This window comes from Fringilla coelebs (genome assembly GCF_963513975.1).
Source record: "Fringilla coelebs genome assembly, chromosome: 3".
Classification (NCBI taxonomy): Eukaryota; Metazoa; Chordata; class Aves; order Passeriformes; family Fringillidae; genus Fringilla; species Fringilla coelebs.
The window spans coordinates 3,886,251-3,903,831 of record NC_140030.1 but is presented as its reverse complement, the minus strand read 5'-3'; the positions used below and the strand labels follow the sequence as shown (position 1 = coordinate 3,903,831).

Below are 17,581 nucleotides of genomic sequence, written 5' to 3'. Positions count from 1 at the left end.
TGAAACCCTTGCCCATGATCCATGGCTCCCCTGAGCTCAGACCACACTGAGGTGGACATGGTGGCTTCACCAAGAGCCTGAAAACTTGCCTTTGCTTCTGCTCCTTAATCCTTTTCCTCCTGAGAGGAATCCTACCTGGTGTGGGCTGGTGGGTTGTAAGCATTGACCCCGTTCAGCTCCCCAGTTTGCAGCTACTTCCAGCTGACTGGAAGACTGGTTTGCTGGAATGCCAAATACTTCTTCATGCAGGATTTCCACACAAAGCCTGGAAATCTGCTGATCCAGGGGAGCCTAACTGGTCTGAAAATGGAGCTGAAAGGGTCCCTCTGAAGCAGGCAGCAGCCTCAGCCCTGCTGCCCCACCAGGAGCCTGCTGGAAGCTGTGTGGGGGACGCAGGAGGGATGAGGTGTAGTCGGGCAGGAAGGTGCAGATGTGTGTATTGGAACAGGTTCTGACTCTGCCTGTGACGCTGGAAATCAGCCAGGGAGAAGTGCCTTGGGGCAGGGAGTGCAAACTGGTCCCCTCTAATCTCACAGAATCACAACATGGTTTGGGCTGGAAGGGAGGTCCCTTCCATAAAGCTCAGCCACCCCCTGCCATGGGCAGGGACACCTTCCACTATCCCAGGCTGCTCCAAGCCCTGTCCAACCTGGCCTTGGATGCTGCCAGGGCTGGAGCAGCCATGTCTGCATCCCTCCACTCCTCTGATGGATTTTCTGCAGCCCCCAATGCTCTCCCCTCCTCCCTTGCAGAGTTCAGGGCTCTTTCTGGAGGCCATTTGGGCAGAAGGATGTGCTGGAGCAAACCCTCATCTTGCTCCAGGTCACATGTGAATGGAAAGCCTCTCTTTTACCCTTTTCCCCATTTTTCTGTGAATGCCATGTCCACATCTATGCTTGTAATGCCCATTTTAGTCCCATCAGTGCTGTCATTTTTCCATGGAGAAAGGAACAAGCTCACAGACAGGAGGGTGGCTAGAAGGTCTCCATGGGCACCGTGTTCAGTGCCACTGAGGGCTCTGCCACGACTCCTCCAGCAGGGGCAGAGCCCTTTCCATCCTGTCCCGACCATCCTGAGCAAACAGAGAGCATCTGATCCTGACAGAACCAATTCCAGCCCTGGAGCATGCCCTGGCTCCTTGGGATCAGACAGCTCTTCCTGGTGCTGCGATTTTGTCCTTTTGAAGGGAGGGAAGCTGAAGGTCACTTGGGACCAGGCTGGTTTTCTGCATGGGAGGATTTCAACTGCTACAGAAAAGGATTGGGTGGGTAAACACTGAATAATAAAATCCAGGGAAACCAGCTCTCCTCGGGGTCGGTGGGGAGCCCAGGGATTTGTTCTCCACCTCTGCAGGACCCCTGTGCAGAGGCAGCAGGATGGGGGGGCTCTGGCAGGGTGAGGAACCCCCAGCTCACCAAATCCACCCAGCGCAGCAGCTCCTCTCCTGACAGAGCTCATTCTGGCATGGGGAAAGGAATGAGTGATGTGCAACCACCCTGAAAGGGAGCCACCAGCTCCAGGAAGCTGCAGTGTTAATCCTGATGGGTCTCTCCTTCCCTCACCCCATTCCTGAGGCCCCTGAGCCTCTGCTGCCCTCAGGATGCTCAGGAACATCCATCCTACCTCAGCCAGAGTCCTCCCTTACTCCATTGCTATGGCAACCCCTTTCACAGGCACCTCCTCCTCTCTGCCCCTCTCCCAACCTGCAGCAGACACCCAGGGCAGGTCAGAGACCTCCAGGGGGGTCAGTCACCCCCACCCCAGCCCTGTGTCATTGCTGTGCATGGAGGGAGGCAAACACAGCTCTCCCTGCACACCAGGCACTGTCCCCCACCTCCCACACCACCTCGGTGTTCCTTCACCCCACCTTTCCAGGCTCAGGGTCCTCCTCTGCTGCTGGGAGCTGCAGAGCTGGGTGGTGATGCTGGCAAGTTGGAGTTACTCCAGGGCTTTCCTCTGTAGGTATCTGGGTGACCCCTGTGCAAACCTCCAGAGCAAATGGTCAGGGGAACCAGATCCCAAACTCCATTGTTCACAGAGGGTGTCCCTGCACCCACTGGAGTGGGAGCACGAGCACCCAGATGAGACCTGAATTGAGAGGTGAATTCTGAATTCTGTACATCTCTGAAAATCCCCAGAGCTCTTTCCCTGAAGGCCAGTTGCATGGACTGACTTCTCAGTGGGAGGGAAACTGAGGCACAGAGGGGCTGAGGTGCTTTTTGAAGGTCATTCACAGCCTGAAGCGTTGCCTCTGCCCTGTTTGCTCCATGCCAGAAGTGTCATCCGTGGTGTGTGTGTGGCAAAAGGGCTTCTGTCAGCTGAGCTTTTGTGTCCTATCGAGGCTTTTTTGTCTTCCCAGCCCCCAGAGGAACAGAATTCCTCTGCCACACACTCCTGCAGCCACTGCTGCTCCTCTGCAATAAGAAATGGTGTTACAAGAATCCACAGTCCACCAGGAACAGTGGAGGAAGAAGAATAATTTGCTCCTCACACCTCCTCCTTGGCTAATTGTTGAACTCCCAGTTTAAAAATTCCTATTATTTCTCCATCCCAGGCTGGTGCTTCTGCTGATCCCTTGGGGTAGGTCAGTTGACTTCTCCAGTGGAAACCTAACACCAGAAAGAAACTAAAAGGTTTTTTTGTTGTTGTCTCAGTGACCTGTTGTGTTCTGTGCTTTCAGGATTCATCTGAGGGAAGGGGGGAACCCCTGAGCAGAGGTTCTGAGTGAGGTGGGAGCCATCCCTCACCCTGTTTTGGGGCTGAACTCGTTACCCCTAATTAGGAGTGGCACGAACTCCCTGCGACAGATGTGACAAATAATGAGACAAATCAAGGATTAATCACTTAAATCCCCTCACACAGGCCAGCCCAGGGGGAGCCAAGCCTAGGGCAGGGAGACTGGGAGGATGTGGATTTGAGCCAGAGGCAGGTTTGTTCCTGGGAATTTGGATGCTCTCAGGCACCAAAGGGTTTGTATTACAGCACAAGGGCATTTTTCTCACACTTAACAACTCTCAGATCTCTTTCTCCACAGCAGGTCTTTGATCCAAGTCCAAGATATTGATAGGAAATTAGAGGTGGCTCCCTTCTGTCACTCTGGAGTTTGGACAGGCTGGGGAATGCTGCCAATTTAGGGGGTGTCCCTGCAGAGGGAACGAGATGTTTCATGTTACACCAGAGAGAAAGGGAAGGATGGGCTGAATCAATGCTGCTTTTGGGGTAGAAAACCCAAATTTCCTCCAAAGCTGCTGGGACTTTTGGTGACAGGGAGGGCGAGATGTCAGCAGGGTTGTGACAAAGGGGATGCTCCAAGCTGCTGTTCTGTTTTCATGGTCCAATGCTCTAAATGCTAACTGAGCTGTGCCCAGGGCTCAAATACCAGGGGCCATTGCCACCCTGAGGATTTCATACACGCTGAAAAACAGGACAAAAGACTTTGTGGGGGGCTCTGTTTTGTAGCTGTGGCATTCAGAAAACGATAAAAATATGATCTTTGCTGGGGATTAGCAAATCCAGCAGCCCAGTGTGGAACTGCAGCAGGCTCTGGGACTGCTGGGTTTGGGCTCATGGGGTAGAGAAAAAATCTCAGAAACGAGGTCTTTAGAGTCATTACTCGTTTTACTTTATTGATTTGGGGAGGCTGGAGCAGGAGGAAAGGTAAATTCACAGACATGCCCTGAGCCCTGCAGAGCACCCTTCCACCAGGGCAGCCTGCCTCTTTCCCCTCTCTTTTTCAACAGAAGAAGGCAAACTGTTGCTGTTCCAGGCACGAGAGCTGTTGGCTTCAACCTGCCAGAGTGTCTGTGTGTGCTCCCTCTCCCCGTAAAACTCTCATTAACATAAATAGGAGCAGGAAGGAGACCACAACATGACTAATCCTCCACCCCCACACTGTCTGTGTGTACGCTCTCAGCTCCTCCTTCAGCTCGTGTGCCCCCACACAATTGTTGGGATAAGTCTTGCTCTCACTCAATGTTTATTTTAAATTGAATCTTCTTACTGAAAAGGTTGTAGAGGCGTAATTATGGTCTGGATTTCAGAGCTGCACATGCCTTTGTGGGAATGGCAGGGAGAAGAATGGCTGAGTAACTCTAGGAAGCTGCACACATCCTGCCTGGTTTTCCAGGCACCTCACCAGGCAGGCAGAGAAGTATTTTGTTTTGTGCCTGACGTTCAGAAGAGAGCTCTGGATCTATTCCTAGCTCAGCTATAGATGAGCACACGACCTTGAGAATGTCTCTTATCTGATCCTGCTGGCAAATGAATACAGAAGCTGCCTGAGTTTAACTCCTGAGGAGTTCTCTGCCCCTCCAGGTGCCAGGGTTTGTCAGACCAGCTGTGGGCACAGCTTCCATGAGTGCTGACAGGAGGAGAAGTGGGGAGGAAGCTCCTGGCGTCTCTGTGCCGCTGCTCCTAAGGGTGTTTGCCAGGCACCATTCCCACTGGACAAACTGGAGGTGGCCAGTGATGGAAACCACAAGTGCAAGCCTCCCTGGGTGGCTGAGCCCAGACCATGCCAGCACCCCAGTTAGTTCCTCACCTGGCTGGGACCACGTTCCTGACTGGAGCCAGTGGGCCAGGAGGGAACTGAATCCTCAGGCTGCAGCTTTGGCAAACCCAGAACTAAACCCAGATCTTAAACTGGAGTGGAGTGTGGTGTGGGGAAGAATAAATCCCTTTTTCCAGTTCTCCTATTGACTCAAACTCTTGGAAGAAGTTTGGGTATCCAGAATGGTTTGTGTTGGAAGAACCTTAAAGATCCCACCCCCTGCCATGGGCAGGGACACCTCCCACTATCCCAGGTTTATCCAAGCCCCCTCCAGCCTGGCCTTGGACACTTCCAGGGATCCAGGGCAGCCACAGCTTCTCTGGGCACCCTGTGCCAGGGCCTCCCCACCCTCACAGGGAGGAATTTCTCCCTAATATTTAATCCAAACTTCCCTTCTTTCAGGTTGTCCTATTTCATCTGGACCTGATTTGCCCAGATGGGGAAATGTGGGTTTGCCAGGCAGAAAATCAGCAAAACCAGCCAGCCCAACATCCAGCAGCAGCCACTGCTGTCTCCAGAGGACTTTGGGGTCTGGGAATGTGTCCTGGCCTCCTTGGCCACCCTTCTGTGGCCCCTTGGGTTAAGATTGGAGATGTAGGCAACCAGAGCTTTGCTAAAAGCCAGAGCCTGTCTGTTCCTGCCCCAGAGCACTCAGATAACTGAGGTGAGGTCACCCTCCCCTGCAGCACCTTGGCACTGAGCCTCTCCCAAAACCCTCACTCCCCTGCTGCAGCAGGAGCTGTCTCTCTTTCCACACTCCCTTTTCCTTCTCAAAACCAATCCTTTTTTTCCTTTTCTTCTTCTTCTAGGTGTTCATTCAAGGCTGGTTTGGTGCTTGAGGAGGGGCCCACACCTCAGCTGTCCTCCAGGGAGCTGTGCTGAGCACCTCGTGACACCTGGTCAAACCTTGAGGGTTCTCATCTCCATCCCCGGTCCTTTCCAGCCCACCTCTATGCCTTTGGACTCCCAGAGAGCATGTCTGTGCCCCAAATCCAAATAGAAGAGGCTCTGGGCAGCATGGATGCTGGCTCTGGGGGGGTTCCTCCCCCAGATGATCACCTGAGGACCCTCAAGGCATTGACAGAGAAGCTGAGACTGGAGACCAGGCGCCCTTCCTACTTGGAATGGAAGGCAAAGCTGGAGGAGCAGGCTTGGAAGAGCCCCCAGCCCGAGGGAGACAGGGAGGACGAGGCCACCACGGCCAAAAAGAGCCCAGGGGAGACTGTCCCCATGAGGAAGGTGCAGCTGCACCTCAATGGGAGCCCTGCCCAGGACAAGGGGACTGTCACCTCAGGGAGGATAGGTGGCTTTGAGAGCATCGACGAAGCTTTGACGTGGCTCAGGAAGGAGCTGGTAAGTGATTGCCTGTCCCTGTCCCTGCCAGCACAAATTTTGTAGAGGGATAAAAATGAAAGAGTGGGGAAACTCCTTGTTGCTACCTGCCTTCAGCCCCAGGTGGAGAGGCAACAATCAGTCATTGTGTTTTCCATCACTCGTTGTGTTTTCCATCGCTCATTTTGTTTCCCACACCTGGCTCTTCCAGGCCCATCCTCTGTTGCTTTTTTCTTGATTCAAACTCAGTCCACATTTCTGTCATCCTCCCATCCCAGCCCTGGGCCCTGTCTCCCACATCTGTTTATTTCTGGTGGTTATGTGCTGGATATTTCACAGAAAAGGAGGGGACAAAAATCCTTTGTCTTTTCTAGGAACCTGTGCTAGGAAAATCCAGAGAGCCAGGGCTGGAATTCACCTTTTCTCTGTCACTTTGCTGTCATGGGTTTTGGCACAAATTTAACCTGGGCCTGACCAAGCTCCCAGCTGAGCTCAGGAGTCAGCACAGCCTGGAGATAATTCCCAGGGGGATGCACCAATCCTGACAGAGTTTAAGAAATCTTTATAAAACATTCTCAGGTGCATCCAGTGATTTTGGGGTTGTCCTGTGCAGGGCCAGGAGTTGGACTTGATGATCCTTGTGGGTCCCTTCCCTTTTAGGGTATTCTGTGATTCTCTGGAGGTTGATAGGATGGGTATGTCCCTGTCAGGGCAGCTGAAGTCAGAGCTGGAGACTGAGCTCAGGTGCTCTTCACAAGAGTAGAAGCAATCAGACACCAAAGGCACACTTCCCTTCTCCTCACTGGCATGAAAATTCTTTATTATTTGGCCCAAATCACTGGAAGTGACTCATGACACGTGGCTTTGTTTCTGTGGCCCAGCTGGAATTTTGCCTGTGAGCCCCAGCAGGAATATTTGCAACAGGGGCTGGGACATCACTTGTGGCCAACACTTGTGAAAATGTTCCTGTGCAGACACTTTGTTTTTGAGAAGCACTGAAATCTTTGAGGAAAACTTCTGACAAAGATGAATAATAGTTTTAAAGATTTCTTTGTGACTTTTGCTTCAGATAATGTTGATTTGTCAACTTTCTGTTGCTGCATTCACCCAACTCACTGGTCCCCTGAGGATTTATTTACAGAGGTGGTTCTGGATATTGCTCTTTGGTGACTTGGTTTCTCAGGGCTGTGCTTTCAGGATTTCAGGACTATTAGGAACAGCTTTGAGATGATCCCCTACAACCCCTCATGCTCTGGACAGCCTCAGCTCCAGATCTGTGACCTGAATCTGAGTGTAATCTTAAATTCACTCTTAATGGAAACCCTGAATCTCAAGATGATCAAAGAGAGTAAGAAGCAGATTTTCCTTCTCAGAACCCCAGATTTTAAAAGATTTGGGGTTTTCTTTCAATCTCTGCCCATGATGGAAGTACAGATTGTCTCAGAGTCTGATTCTACCCCTTAGACTGGGGTGTGGTATCTAAACCACCATCTGTCAAAAACTGAAAGTTTGAATTAAAGACGAGAAAAGGCCAAGCAAACCCTAATTGTTCCTCACTTTCCATTTCCCAGCCACTTAATTATACCAGTCTTTGCTGGATCTGGATGTGACTGGTAATTTAGAACAATTTCCCCAAAAGAGAGAGCAATTTTTTGACTGACCACAGGGCAAAATATCTGAGCTGGAGGCACGAGTGTGGGTAGGAGCTGCCAGCAGGCAGAGAGAGCACAGCCAGGCCATCCCATCACATGGTGCTGGAACCAAAAGTTGCATTTCACATTACATTTCAAGGGTGAAATGCAGTTTCTTGTCAAATAAAGGGACAAGCTTCCAAAGATCCCAACACAGACAAGATTATTCCTCATTTTGTGGTAGCAAAGCCATCGGGAAGGCTCCACAGCAGGATGAAGCCCAGATACCAACCAGGGCTGATCCCCCAGCAGGGGAAGGGGGAATTCTGCCCCCTCTGCCCCTCTCAGGTGAGACCCCACCTGCAGAGCTGCCCCAGCCCTGGGACCCAACACAGGAAGGACCTGGAGCTGCTGGAAAGAGTCCAGAGGAGGCACCAGGATGAGCAGAGGGATGGAGCAGCTCTGCTGTGAGGAAAGGCTGAGAGAGCTGGGATTGTTCAGCCTGGAGAAGGTTTTGGGATGAGCTGACTGTGGCCTTCCAGTTCCTGGAGGAGCCTACAAGGAAGATGGAGAGGGACTTTGGACAATGACCTGGAGGGACAGGACAAGGGCCAATGGCTTCCCGCTGCCAGAGGTCAGGGTGAGATGGGATATTGGGAAGGAATTCTTCCCTGTGAGAGTGGGAAGGGCACCCAGAGAAGCTGTGGCTGCCCCTGGATCCCTGGAAGTGTCCAAGGCCAGACTGGATGGGGTTTGGAGCAAGCTGGGATAGTGGAAGGTGTCCCTGCCCATGGCAGGGTGGAACAAGATGATCCTTAAGGTCCCTTCCCACCCGAACCCTCCCATGATTCTGTGATCCCACAATGTGGTTGTTTAGGGTCTGTAGGATTCACCTTGCCAATGAAGGGGCAAAAGCTGGTGAATGTGGAGATTCTTCCCATGCAGAAAAGGAGTGCAGCAGCCCTGTCCTCAGGGAGTGAAATGCAGAGTGTGCAGCTCCATCAGCCCCAACCTTCAGCGCAGCTCCCAGCGTGTTCAGGCTGGGTTGTTTCAACAGCATCACCCTGGAATGGTTCTGGCTTGTCCCAGGGAGCTCCTGCCAAGCACTTGGAGCTTCAGGAGTTTGCACATGCTGGGGACTGTTGCCATCAGGCAATTGGTACAGGACCACACAGTTTGGGATTTAACTCTATCCCAGCCAAAAGCAGCAGAGGCAGGAGAGTAAATTTGGTGCCATCATAGAAGGGTTTAGGTTGGGAAAGCCCTTTAAGATTATCAAGTCCAACCATTCCCCAGCACTGCCGAGGCCAGCACTAAACCATGTCCCCAAGCCACATCCACACAGCTTTCAAATCCCTCCAGGGATGGGGATTCCTCCACTGCCCTGGGCAGCTGTGCCAGGGCTGGACCAATCCTTTTGCTGAAGAAATGTTTTCCTAATATCCAATTTAAACCTCTCTTGGTGCAACTTGAGACCATTTCCTCTTGCCCTATCTCTTGTCACTCCCAATCCACACAAAAGCCATCATCTGACACTGCAAGGAATTTTCCTCTGTGTCTTTGGAGTCTGCTCTGCTTTGACTTCAGCCAGGTTCAGGCTGCTCACGTTGAGAAGTGAAGCAAAAGACAAAACCCAAGGTTTTATTGTCCATCTGCTGTCAGAACCCAAGACATTCCTCTAACTGCCCTAAAAGACTTGAAACCCTGTCAGGGAGCTCAGAAACCTTGGCACCTTGGTGAAACCTTGGTGTCAAAGACACAGATTTTAACCCATAGAAACAATTACCAACTTTATGGGAAAAGTTACAAGCCGCAAAAATTTGAATAAAATCCTAGGAAATTTATCACAAAGGGAAAAAGTAAAATTTTAAAGTTTTTAGAATAGAACTTCAAAAAGCAAAATAAAAGAATCTAAGTGTGCCTCTTCTTCTTCTTCTTCTTCTTCTTCTTCTTCTTCGTCTTCTTCTTCGTCTTCTCCTTCTTCTCCTTCTTCTTCTTCTTCTTCTTCTTCTTCTTCTTCTTCTTCTTCTTCTTCTTGTCCTCCATCTTCTGCTGTGATAGTAACAGTTTTAAATTATTTTAAGATAAAGACAAACTGTCTAACTTAAGTAATAAGTATTAAAAAATTATTGTAAATAAATTATACGTAGTTTTTAGTATAGAAAGATAACACTGCCCCAAGGGCAGTCAGTGTGCCTTAACCTGACCTGCCAGACAGACCACCCCAAGTCCAAAAGAAAATGTATTAGATAAGAGAGAATAAACAACCTTAAAAACCAGAGCCGAAGAATCCTGACTTCTTCTTCGAGCACAAAGCTGAGAAAAAAGACCTTTGATACCTCAAGAGCCATTCCAGCAACAACAAACCCAAGAATCTGCTTTTCTGGGCCCATCACCTCATGTGACCTGTGCCAGGCCCAGGTTTGTAGGACTGACACAAACCCAGGGAGCCTCAGCCCTGCTGAGAACCTGGCCCCGGGAAGCTGATTTATTCAGACATGCAAACTGCTCTTGTTTTTGTGCTGAGAGGCTCTGTGGAGGTGTAGGAGCAAATTGCAGCTCTCAGCGTGTGCTGAGCTGCCCTGGGGCTGGAGCATTTCCCTCCCCAGCTCCTCCTGCCTCTCCTCTGCCCTTGTCTTTGCCTTTGCACTGTCAAGTGTGGCAGCTCCTTGTCTGTGCTGAGAGCAAAACCATCCCCAGCCCAGGGATGGTGACAGACTCGAGGGCTGGAGGGGTCACACTTTGCTCTTTGCTTTTGAAATTTGCCAGGTTTTACAAGTTATAAAATTAAGCATTCGAAGTCCTCTCCCTCCTAAGTATGGCTAAAGTAGAAGCCTGTGAACAGGGGTATCTTAGAACAGTCCTAACTTTGTCTTTTTAGGAAAAATGAGCTCTCTATCTCAAATTCACCAGTTTGGCACTGAAATCTGAGGGGTGTGAGCAGAAATGCAGGAAAGACCTGAAAAGGAACACAAATGTCTGGGAAATCATAAAACACCTGTGTCCTGTTGGTCAGATTTAAAAAAAAAATTAAATATTAAGCACTTTTATTTCCATTTGGGATACTCATATTGGCTGAACAAGTGCTTGAGTGAATTTAAACAACAATGCAGCACCAAATTTCCTCATTATGGGGGTGGGGAGGCCCTGGCACAGGGCACAGAGAAGGTGTGGAGTCCCCACTCCTGGAAGTGTCCAAGGCCAGGCTGGACAGGGCTTGGAGAAACCTGGGATAGTGGGAGATGTCCCTGCCCATGGCAGGGGGTGGAACAGGATGAGTTTTAAGGTCCTTTCCAACCCAAAAAATTCTGTGATTCTGTGACCTCTACTGTTAAATTGCTGAAACTAGGGGAGAGTTTAGGATTTATAATGGAACAGGACCATCCCCAAGGGTCAGTTTGGGTGCAGCCACTGCTTTGGGGAGAGAGGGAGCCAGCACAGCCTAAACAACACTGAGGAAGAGTGAGATTTGGGACCCACAACATGGTCCATCTGGCAAAGAAAGCTCTCCTGGTGGTGGTGGAGAACTCCCAGGCACTCCAGAAGGAGCTGGGATAACTCATCTGGGGCTGTGGGCTGCACCACAAGTGTGTGAGCTCCTAAAATTAGCCATGACAGGGTGGCATCTGAGCACCTCTGAAGAAGCCCCAAACCAAAACACAGACAATGTGGACTCGTCTGAAGGGTTTGGCAAGGATCTGACAAGTGGGCTGTGCTTCTTTGTGCTTGAATCCAAGTGGCTGCACTCAGGAAAGTGCCAATTCACATTTCAGTTTCTTTTGATCTTTGGAAAATAAAAAAGGCTGGCCCTTTGGGGGCAGCTGCCTCTCCACAGACCATCCCCCTGGGCTTCATGGACCAGGCTGGGACTCCATCCATGGGATTCTTCTCTTTTGGGAAGAGAGGGAAATCTCAAAGAGCTTCTCATCTCCATGCCTCAAGGAGCTGCCTGCTGAAAATCCCCCAAAAGCAATGCAGAGAAAAGATGGACTGCTGGAAATAGGAAAATTATTGGTCTTCCTGTCTGGTGAAAGGCAAAATTGAAGGCAATTGCTAGTAGCTGTTTAGGATGAGCCACCTATACTGGAAATCAGGAAAGAATACACCCAGAGCTTTCTCTCCCTCATCTCTGTTAAAAATCCCTGGGAGAATCTGAGGCTCAATCCAAGCAGAAAATCCTCCCTAGGCTCATAAGATCTGGTGGTCTAGCTTTGCATTTAAATCCAGCAGTCACTTGTCTAACAGGAAGAACCTGAGTTTGGCTGCCCCTTCCACCCTGGGAAGCTCAACCTGGCATCCTGTCCATTCCCACAGCATTCCCCAGCCATGCTGGTGAGAAACAGCTGGGGCTGGGTGTGCAGAGAGAGGCAGAATGTGTTAAAATGTTGGTTTTCATGAGCAAGACACACCTAAGGCTCTTCCTGCCCTGGCCATGAGAGGATCAAAGGAAATCCAAAGCCTGGCTCCTGCTGGATGCTCCCCACGGGTTTCTCCAGGATGTTGCATCCGTGTGTGGGATCCTGCTGCTGCCTCACACAGATAAACTGGAGTGTGGAGTTACCTCATGGGTGAACTCTGCAAACCAAAAACCCCACAGCTCCCCGTGGTGTGGCCCCTGTAATCCCATTATTCATTGCCAGGCAGCTTTGTGGAGCTCTGCTGGCCTGACAACTTTGCTGCTTTTAAAGGGACATCACTCATCCTTTCCAGTGATTGTTTGCTCCTCAGCATGGGAAGGGGGGAATGGCTTTAGTATTTGTGCAGAGCCTCTGGGAAAGAGAAGGAGAACGAGGATTTCTGGGCTCTGGCTGAAATCCCTCTAAATATTCTGGGAGGGTTTGATCAGAGCAGTGTTTTATGGGACAGCTCCATGGATGCAGGACAGGGGGTTTGCATCTCAAGCCAAGCCCCAGGGGTGAGTGTGGGGAGTGAGAGCTCATGCCCTGCAGAGCAGCTCGACTTTGGTGCTCCACCCTCTGCCCAGCTGCCTGCACAGGACCTGTCACCAGGCAAGGAGCTCCCAATCCCTTGGGAAGACAGGGCAGCCTTCCAAGGAGCACAGGCAGTGACAGCCCTCATCTGCCATCTCCTCCTTGTGCACATCATCCTCTCATAGAAACATGGAATTCTTAAGGAAAAGCCCTCAAAGAGCATTGAGTCCAGCTCTTAACCCAGCACTGCCAAGGCTGCCACTAAACCATGTCCCCAAGTGCCACATCCACATGGTTTTAGTCAACCACTGCCAGGCTTTGTTCCTTATCTTTATTTTCTAGAGGGCTTTGCCTTCCAGCTTGTGTGAAATCAAACGGATTCCTCAAAAGAGGGAAAACAAGAACCAGTCAAAAAATGTAAAGCTGGTTTGCAAAAGAAAAAAAGCACCTATAACTCACAGCTCTCTGCACAATGGCCTCATAATTCTCTTTTAAATGTTGTTGGGGGTTTTTTGTTTTTTTTTTTTTTGGCAGCAGAGGCTTTTTTAATCCCACATTCTTCCAAATATTCAATGAAAGCCTTTGTTGGCATTTCTTAGGTAACTTGATACACCAAGAAGAAAGAATGACCCAGGGTCACTTCAATAACACCTGTGATCACCTCCTGATAAAATGTCAGTATTTGTTGTGAGACAGGGCAAAATATCAGGAGAATGGGATTTGGGTTTTTTTTATTGCAACTCAGGTGGAAGAATAAAAACTGCCAAGTGGCATTGCTCTGCTGGGAGCACAGGCTATGAGGTCTGAGAGGAAATAATGGGGTTTTTTTGATAAAGGTAAATGACCACAACCCTGCCAACAATTTGAGAGAGATTTCCTGAGAGAGAGAAAGAGAGATTCACTCAGAGATTGGTACAAAGGTGACTTAATCCTCTCCAGACAGCCAGGCTGGAGTCTTATTGCTGTCTGGGAGAATCTGGCAAGATCCTCCAGGATATCTCTGTAGTGTCAAAGAATTTTAGAATGGTTTGGATTTGAAGGATATTAGATATTAGAAAAGAATTCTTCCCTGTGAGAGTGGTGAGGCCCTGGCACAGGTTCCCTTCCCTGGAAGTGTCCAAGGCCAGGTTGGATGGGGCTTGGAGCAGCCTGGAATAGTGGAAGGTGTCCCTGCCCATGGCAGGGGACAGGACTGGGTGAGCTTTAAGGTCTTTTCCAACCCAAACTATTCTGGGATTCTCTGCTTGCCTGGAGGAGGAGGGATTATGGCACAAGCTAAAGCAGCCCCAAGGCTGCTCTGGTTCACACCATCCTTGCAGCAGCCCTTGGGAAGGGTCGTGGAAAGGTCTCAGGTAGGAATATCAGGGTCTCTGTGGGGTCTCTCAAGGGGAACTTTCCTTCCTCTCTTCCCTTCTGCATCTTCACGCACAAGCCACCAGGCCAGGAATAATTTACTCCCTTTCCCCAGAGCTGCATCTGTACCCACAAACTGAGCTGCTCATTTCCAGGCCTGGAGGGAAACTGATATGGCCTGATCACATCCGTGCTGCTAAAATCCAGGAAAGGGAAATTTATCCCAAAACACAGAATCACAGAGCCCTAGAACTGGATGAGTTGGAAGGGACCTTGGAAATCATCCTGTTCCAGCCCCTGCTCAGCTTCTTTCCCACCTTGTTTTCTTTGTAGCTTTTGTGGTTTTGTTGCTTTTCTATGAGGAGGGAACTGGGAATTGTCTTGATTTGCTTTTCCAGCCCTGCCCTCTCCTGTTTGCCAGGCTGATTCCTGCACCAAGTGTTCACTCCTTCCCTCACTACCCACAGGATCCTGTGGCAATGAATTTTCTTAATTATGAGCTAGATTTTTTTTTTTAAATAAAAGACCTCTTTCCTTTCATTACTTCTGAATCTTCCACCTTCCCAAGCCAGGTGCCAAGGGAGAAAAAAATACCTCCAAAACACTTAGATCATTAGCTTGGAGGTTGTAGTTCTCTGTCCTGTGGGAAACCATGGAGGTCCCATCCTGAGATCCACTTCAAATCACCGAGATAAAATAAGCCACAGGGGAGGTGGACTCTGTCATGGGCCAGCTCTGATTTATGCAGGCTGGAAACCCAGGCTGAGTATTTGGGGATCAGTTATTTGGTGTTCTTTTAATTGGTCCTTTCCACCTCTAATTGCTCTGTCTCCCTGTGGCTGCTGCCTTATGAGCAAAATTAATTTGGGCTTTGTTTTATGTTGAGATGGAGGCTCTGAAGCCTGACAGATACCCAAGCCAACGGCCTTGGCACAGCTTTAATTCCACTTTCCTGGTGCTCCTGAAAATGAGATCAGGCACAGAATTTCTCGATCGTTAAAAATTCCCCATCCTGAGCTGGTATTTTTTTGGGATGCATTGCTGGCTTGCAAAATCCCAGTCTCCCTCACAGACTGAGCACCTCTAGATGAGTTCACAGAGTCAGCTAGGTTGGAAAAGAACTTTGAGATTGAGTCCAACCTATGGCCTAACACCACCTTGTCAACCAGACCATGACACATTTTTTTTAAACACCTCCAGGGATGGTGGCCCTATCACCCCCCTGGGCAGCCCACTCCAATCACTCTCTCTGTGAAGGACTTTTCCCTAATGTCCAGCCTAAACTTCTTTTGGAGCAGCTTAAGGCTGTATCCCCTAATCCTATCACTGGTTCCCTGGGAGCAGAACCCGACTCCCACCTGCCTGTACCTTCTGTCAGGGAGTTGTGCAGAGTGATGAGGCTCCCCTGAGCCTCCTTTGCTCCAGGAAGAGCCCTCCCAGCTCCCCCAGGCCCTCCTTAGCGGGGCTTGTGCTCCAGACTCTTCACCAGCCTTGTCACCTTTCTCTAGACACATTCAAGCACCTCAGCATCCTTCCATTCCCCACGATCTGGTGCAGCCTTGTCTTGGTTTGGAAAGACAGGTGTCTGCTAAGGAAGGCAGGAGCCTCCCCTGAAATGGAGAATGTGAACCCTCCCCTGCTCCAAATTGCTATAAATTTTAAATTAAGGGGCTCTCAGACAAAAAATATGGGAGCAGGAATAACAGTTCTTTAATAGGGAAGAAAATAAAAAGATAAATAATGCAGTAAACCAAAACAACACTGGCAGAATCAGAACACACCCTGACACCCTGTGGGTCAGGGTGTTGGCAGCAGTCCCATTGGAATTGTGGCTGCAGCCCTCCTGGCGTGTCAGGGGTGGTTCTGTTGGAGGAGGGATCCTGTAGAAGGGTGCAGTCTTCCTCCAAAGATCCAGTGGAAGAAGAGGCAGCTGCTGTTCCTCTGAGAGATGCAGTGGAGAAGCTGTGCTGGTATTCCAAAATCTCCAGATTATATCTGGGTAGGAATGCTTGGCTCCTCCCTCTGGGTGGACCATCTTCCAATGGGATGCTGTGGTTCTTATCAGCCATGCAGTGACATTCAATAGCCTCTTATCAGCAGATGTTCCTCCTCCCCCCCAGGAAGGAGTAGCTGTAGAAGAGATAAGGCAAACTGCCCGCTTGACAAAAGACAACTGCCATGCAGATGGCAAATAGAATTCATCTTGCCTTGTTGTGGTGTGATTTCAGGGTTTACCTCAGAACCCCAGGTCCCTCCCCAATAATTCCCTCCCAGGTGTGTCAGCCACCTTTCCTTTCCCCTCTCTGGCCCCTTCCAGCACTGTCTGTCAGTCCTGGCATTCCAGAAGGGCATTGAGTGATTGGCAGGTTCAAAGGATGCCCTCTAACCCCTGGGGGAGCATTGGGCCATCCAGGTGTCCTTCGTCCCTTGAGACCTCCTCTCCTGTACCTGCTTGGTGGCTCCCTACCCCTTCCCTGCCCCTCTCCCCAGGGTTAAAAGGAACAGCACCCACACAGCTGGGGGAGTTCTGTTGGAACTGTTGCTGGATTCAGAGGCCTGTGGGCCAGAATAAAACTCTGGATCAAAACCCTCCAGCAGAACCAACTCCTTTCCTTCACCATTGCCTTAAAGCTTCTCCATCAGGGGAAAACCTGAGGAGCAGATCCTCTTAAGGGAGGAGGCTCCATCCCGCCACCACCAGAGCTCCTGCAAGCCTGGACTTGCCTCTACGTGCTCAGCTGCAGCACCCAGCCAGCCAAAAGTGTCTGTGGGGTGAAAACACCACAGTGCCACTATTTGGTTCAGCAGCAAGGGCCAGACAAGCTCAGGCACGTCCCATCTGGCAATATTGGTAATATTCCAATATTGCCTTGCAATCTGGGACAGGCCTCAAGCAGGGAGGTAGCGAATTCACCACTAAAACCCCTCTTCCCTCCCCTTTCCAGGCAGAAATGCGCCTGCAGGACCAGCAGCTGGCCAGGCAGCTGATGCGGCTGCGCAGCGACATCAACAAGCTGAAGATCGAGCAGACGTGCCACCTGCACCAGCGCATGCTCAACGATGCCACCTTCGAGCTGGAGGAGAGGGACGAGCTCGCCGACCTCTTCTGTGACTTCCCCCTCGTCAGCTCCTTCAGCCTCTCCACGCCCCTCAAGCTCATCGGGGTCACCAAGATGAACATCAACTCCCGCCGGTTCTCGCTGTGCTGAGCGGGGAGGGAAGGAGAGGGAAGGATGGGGGAGGAAGAGGGAGAGGGCTCTCTCTGCCTCGTGGCTGGGTGAGGAGAGGCCAACGAGGAGAGAACTTCCCTGGGAAGGTGCAGCTGGTCTTGGTGGCACAGTGGAGATTGGCACTGGAATGGCCTGGGCATGCTCATGGGGAAGGCAGGACCTGCGTGGAAGAAGCCTGGAGAGCATCCGGACCCAACACACGCACTCAGCTCCTTTGCCAAGCCCCTTCTCCTCTTCTTCCTCCCACAGGACGCAGCTCGGTGTGGGTGGTTGTGCTCGAAAATCAAAGAGGGGTCAAAAATCAGCCACAAAGCAAAATCCCTCTTCCCTTCCCCTTCCCTTCCTCCCAGGCTGGAGCAACATCGCTCTCCTCCATGGATGTCCCCTTGGGCACCAGCCCTCAGCCTCTGCTGTTCCAAGCGTGGGATCCATGGGGCTGTTTCAGTGGGAAGTTGATTTCCAGTGGGAAGGCGCCCTCCCATCAAGCAAAGGACTGTGGGTTAAATGGTACCAGCCCCAAGAAGTGGTGAGAAGATGTGTTTGTTGGATTGCTCC

The 17,581-nt window shown here is 50.6% G+C and overlaps 1 protein-coding gene across 1 annotated transcript; it reads left to right on the top strand.

Annotated features, from left to right (window-relative positions):
• Window positions 1-5,524: 5,524 nt before the first annotated feature.
• On the top strand, window positions 5,525-17,005 carry FAM167A (family with sequence similarity 167 member A; the record flags this gene model as incomplete). The annotated part of the gene is made up of 2 exons (XM_084201747.1): window positions 5,525-5,902; window positions 16,742-17,005. 2 exons carry the CDS (start codon window positions 5,525-5,527, stop codon window positions 17,003-17,005), a joined length of 642 nt encoding a protein of 213 aa, XP_084057873.1.
• Window positions 17,006-17,581: the final 576 nt, after the last annotated feature.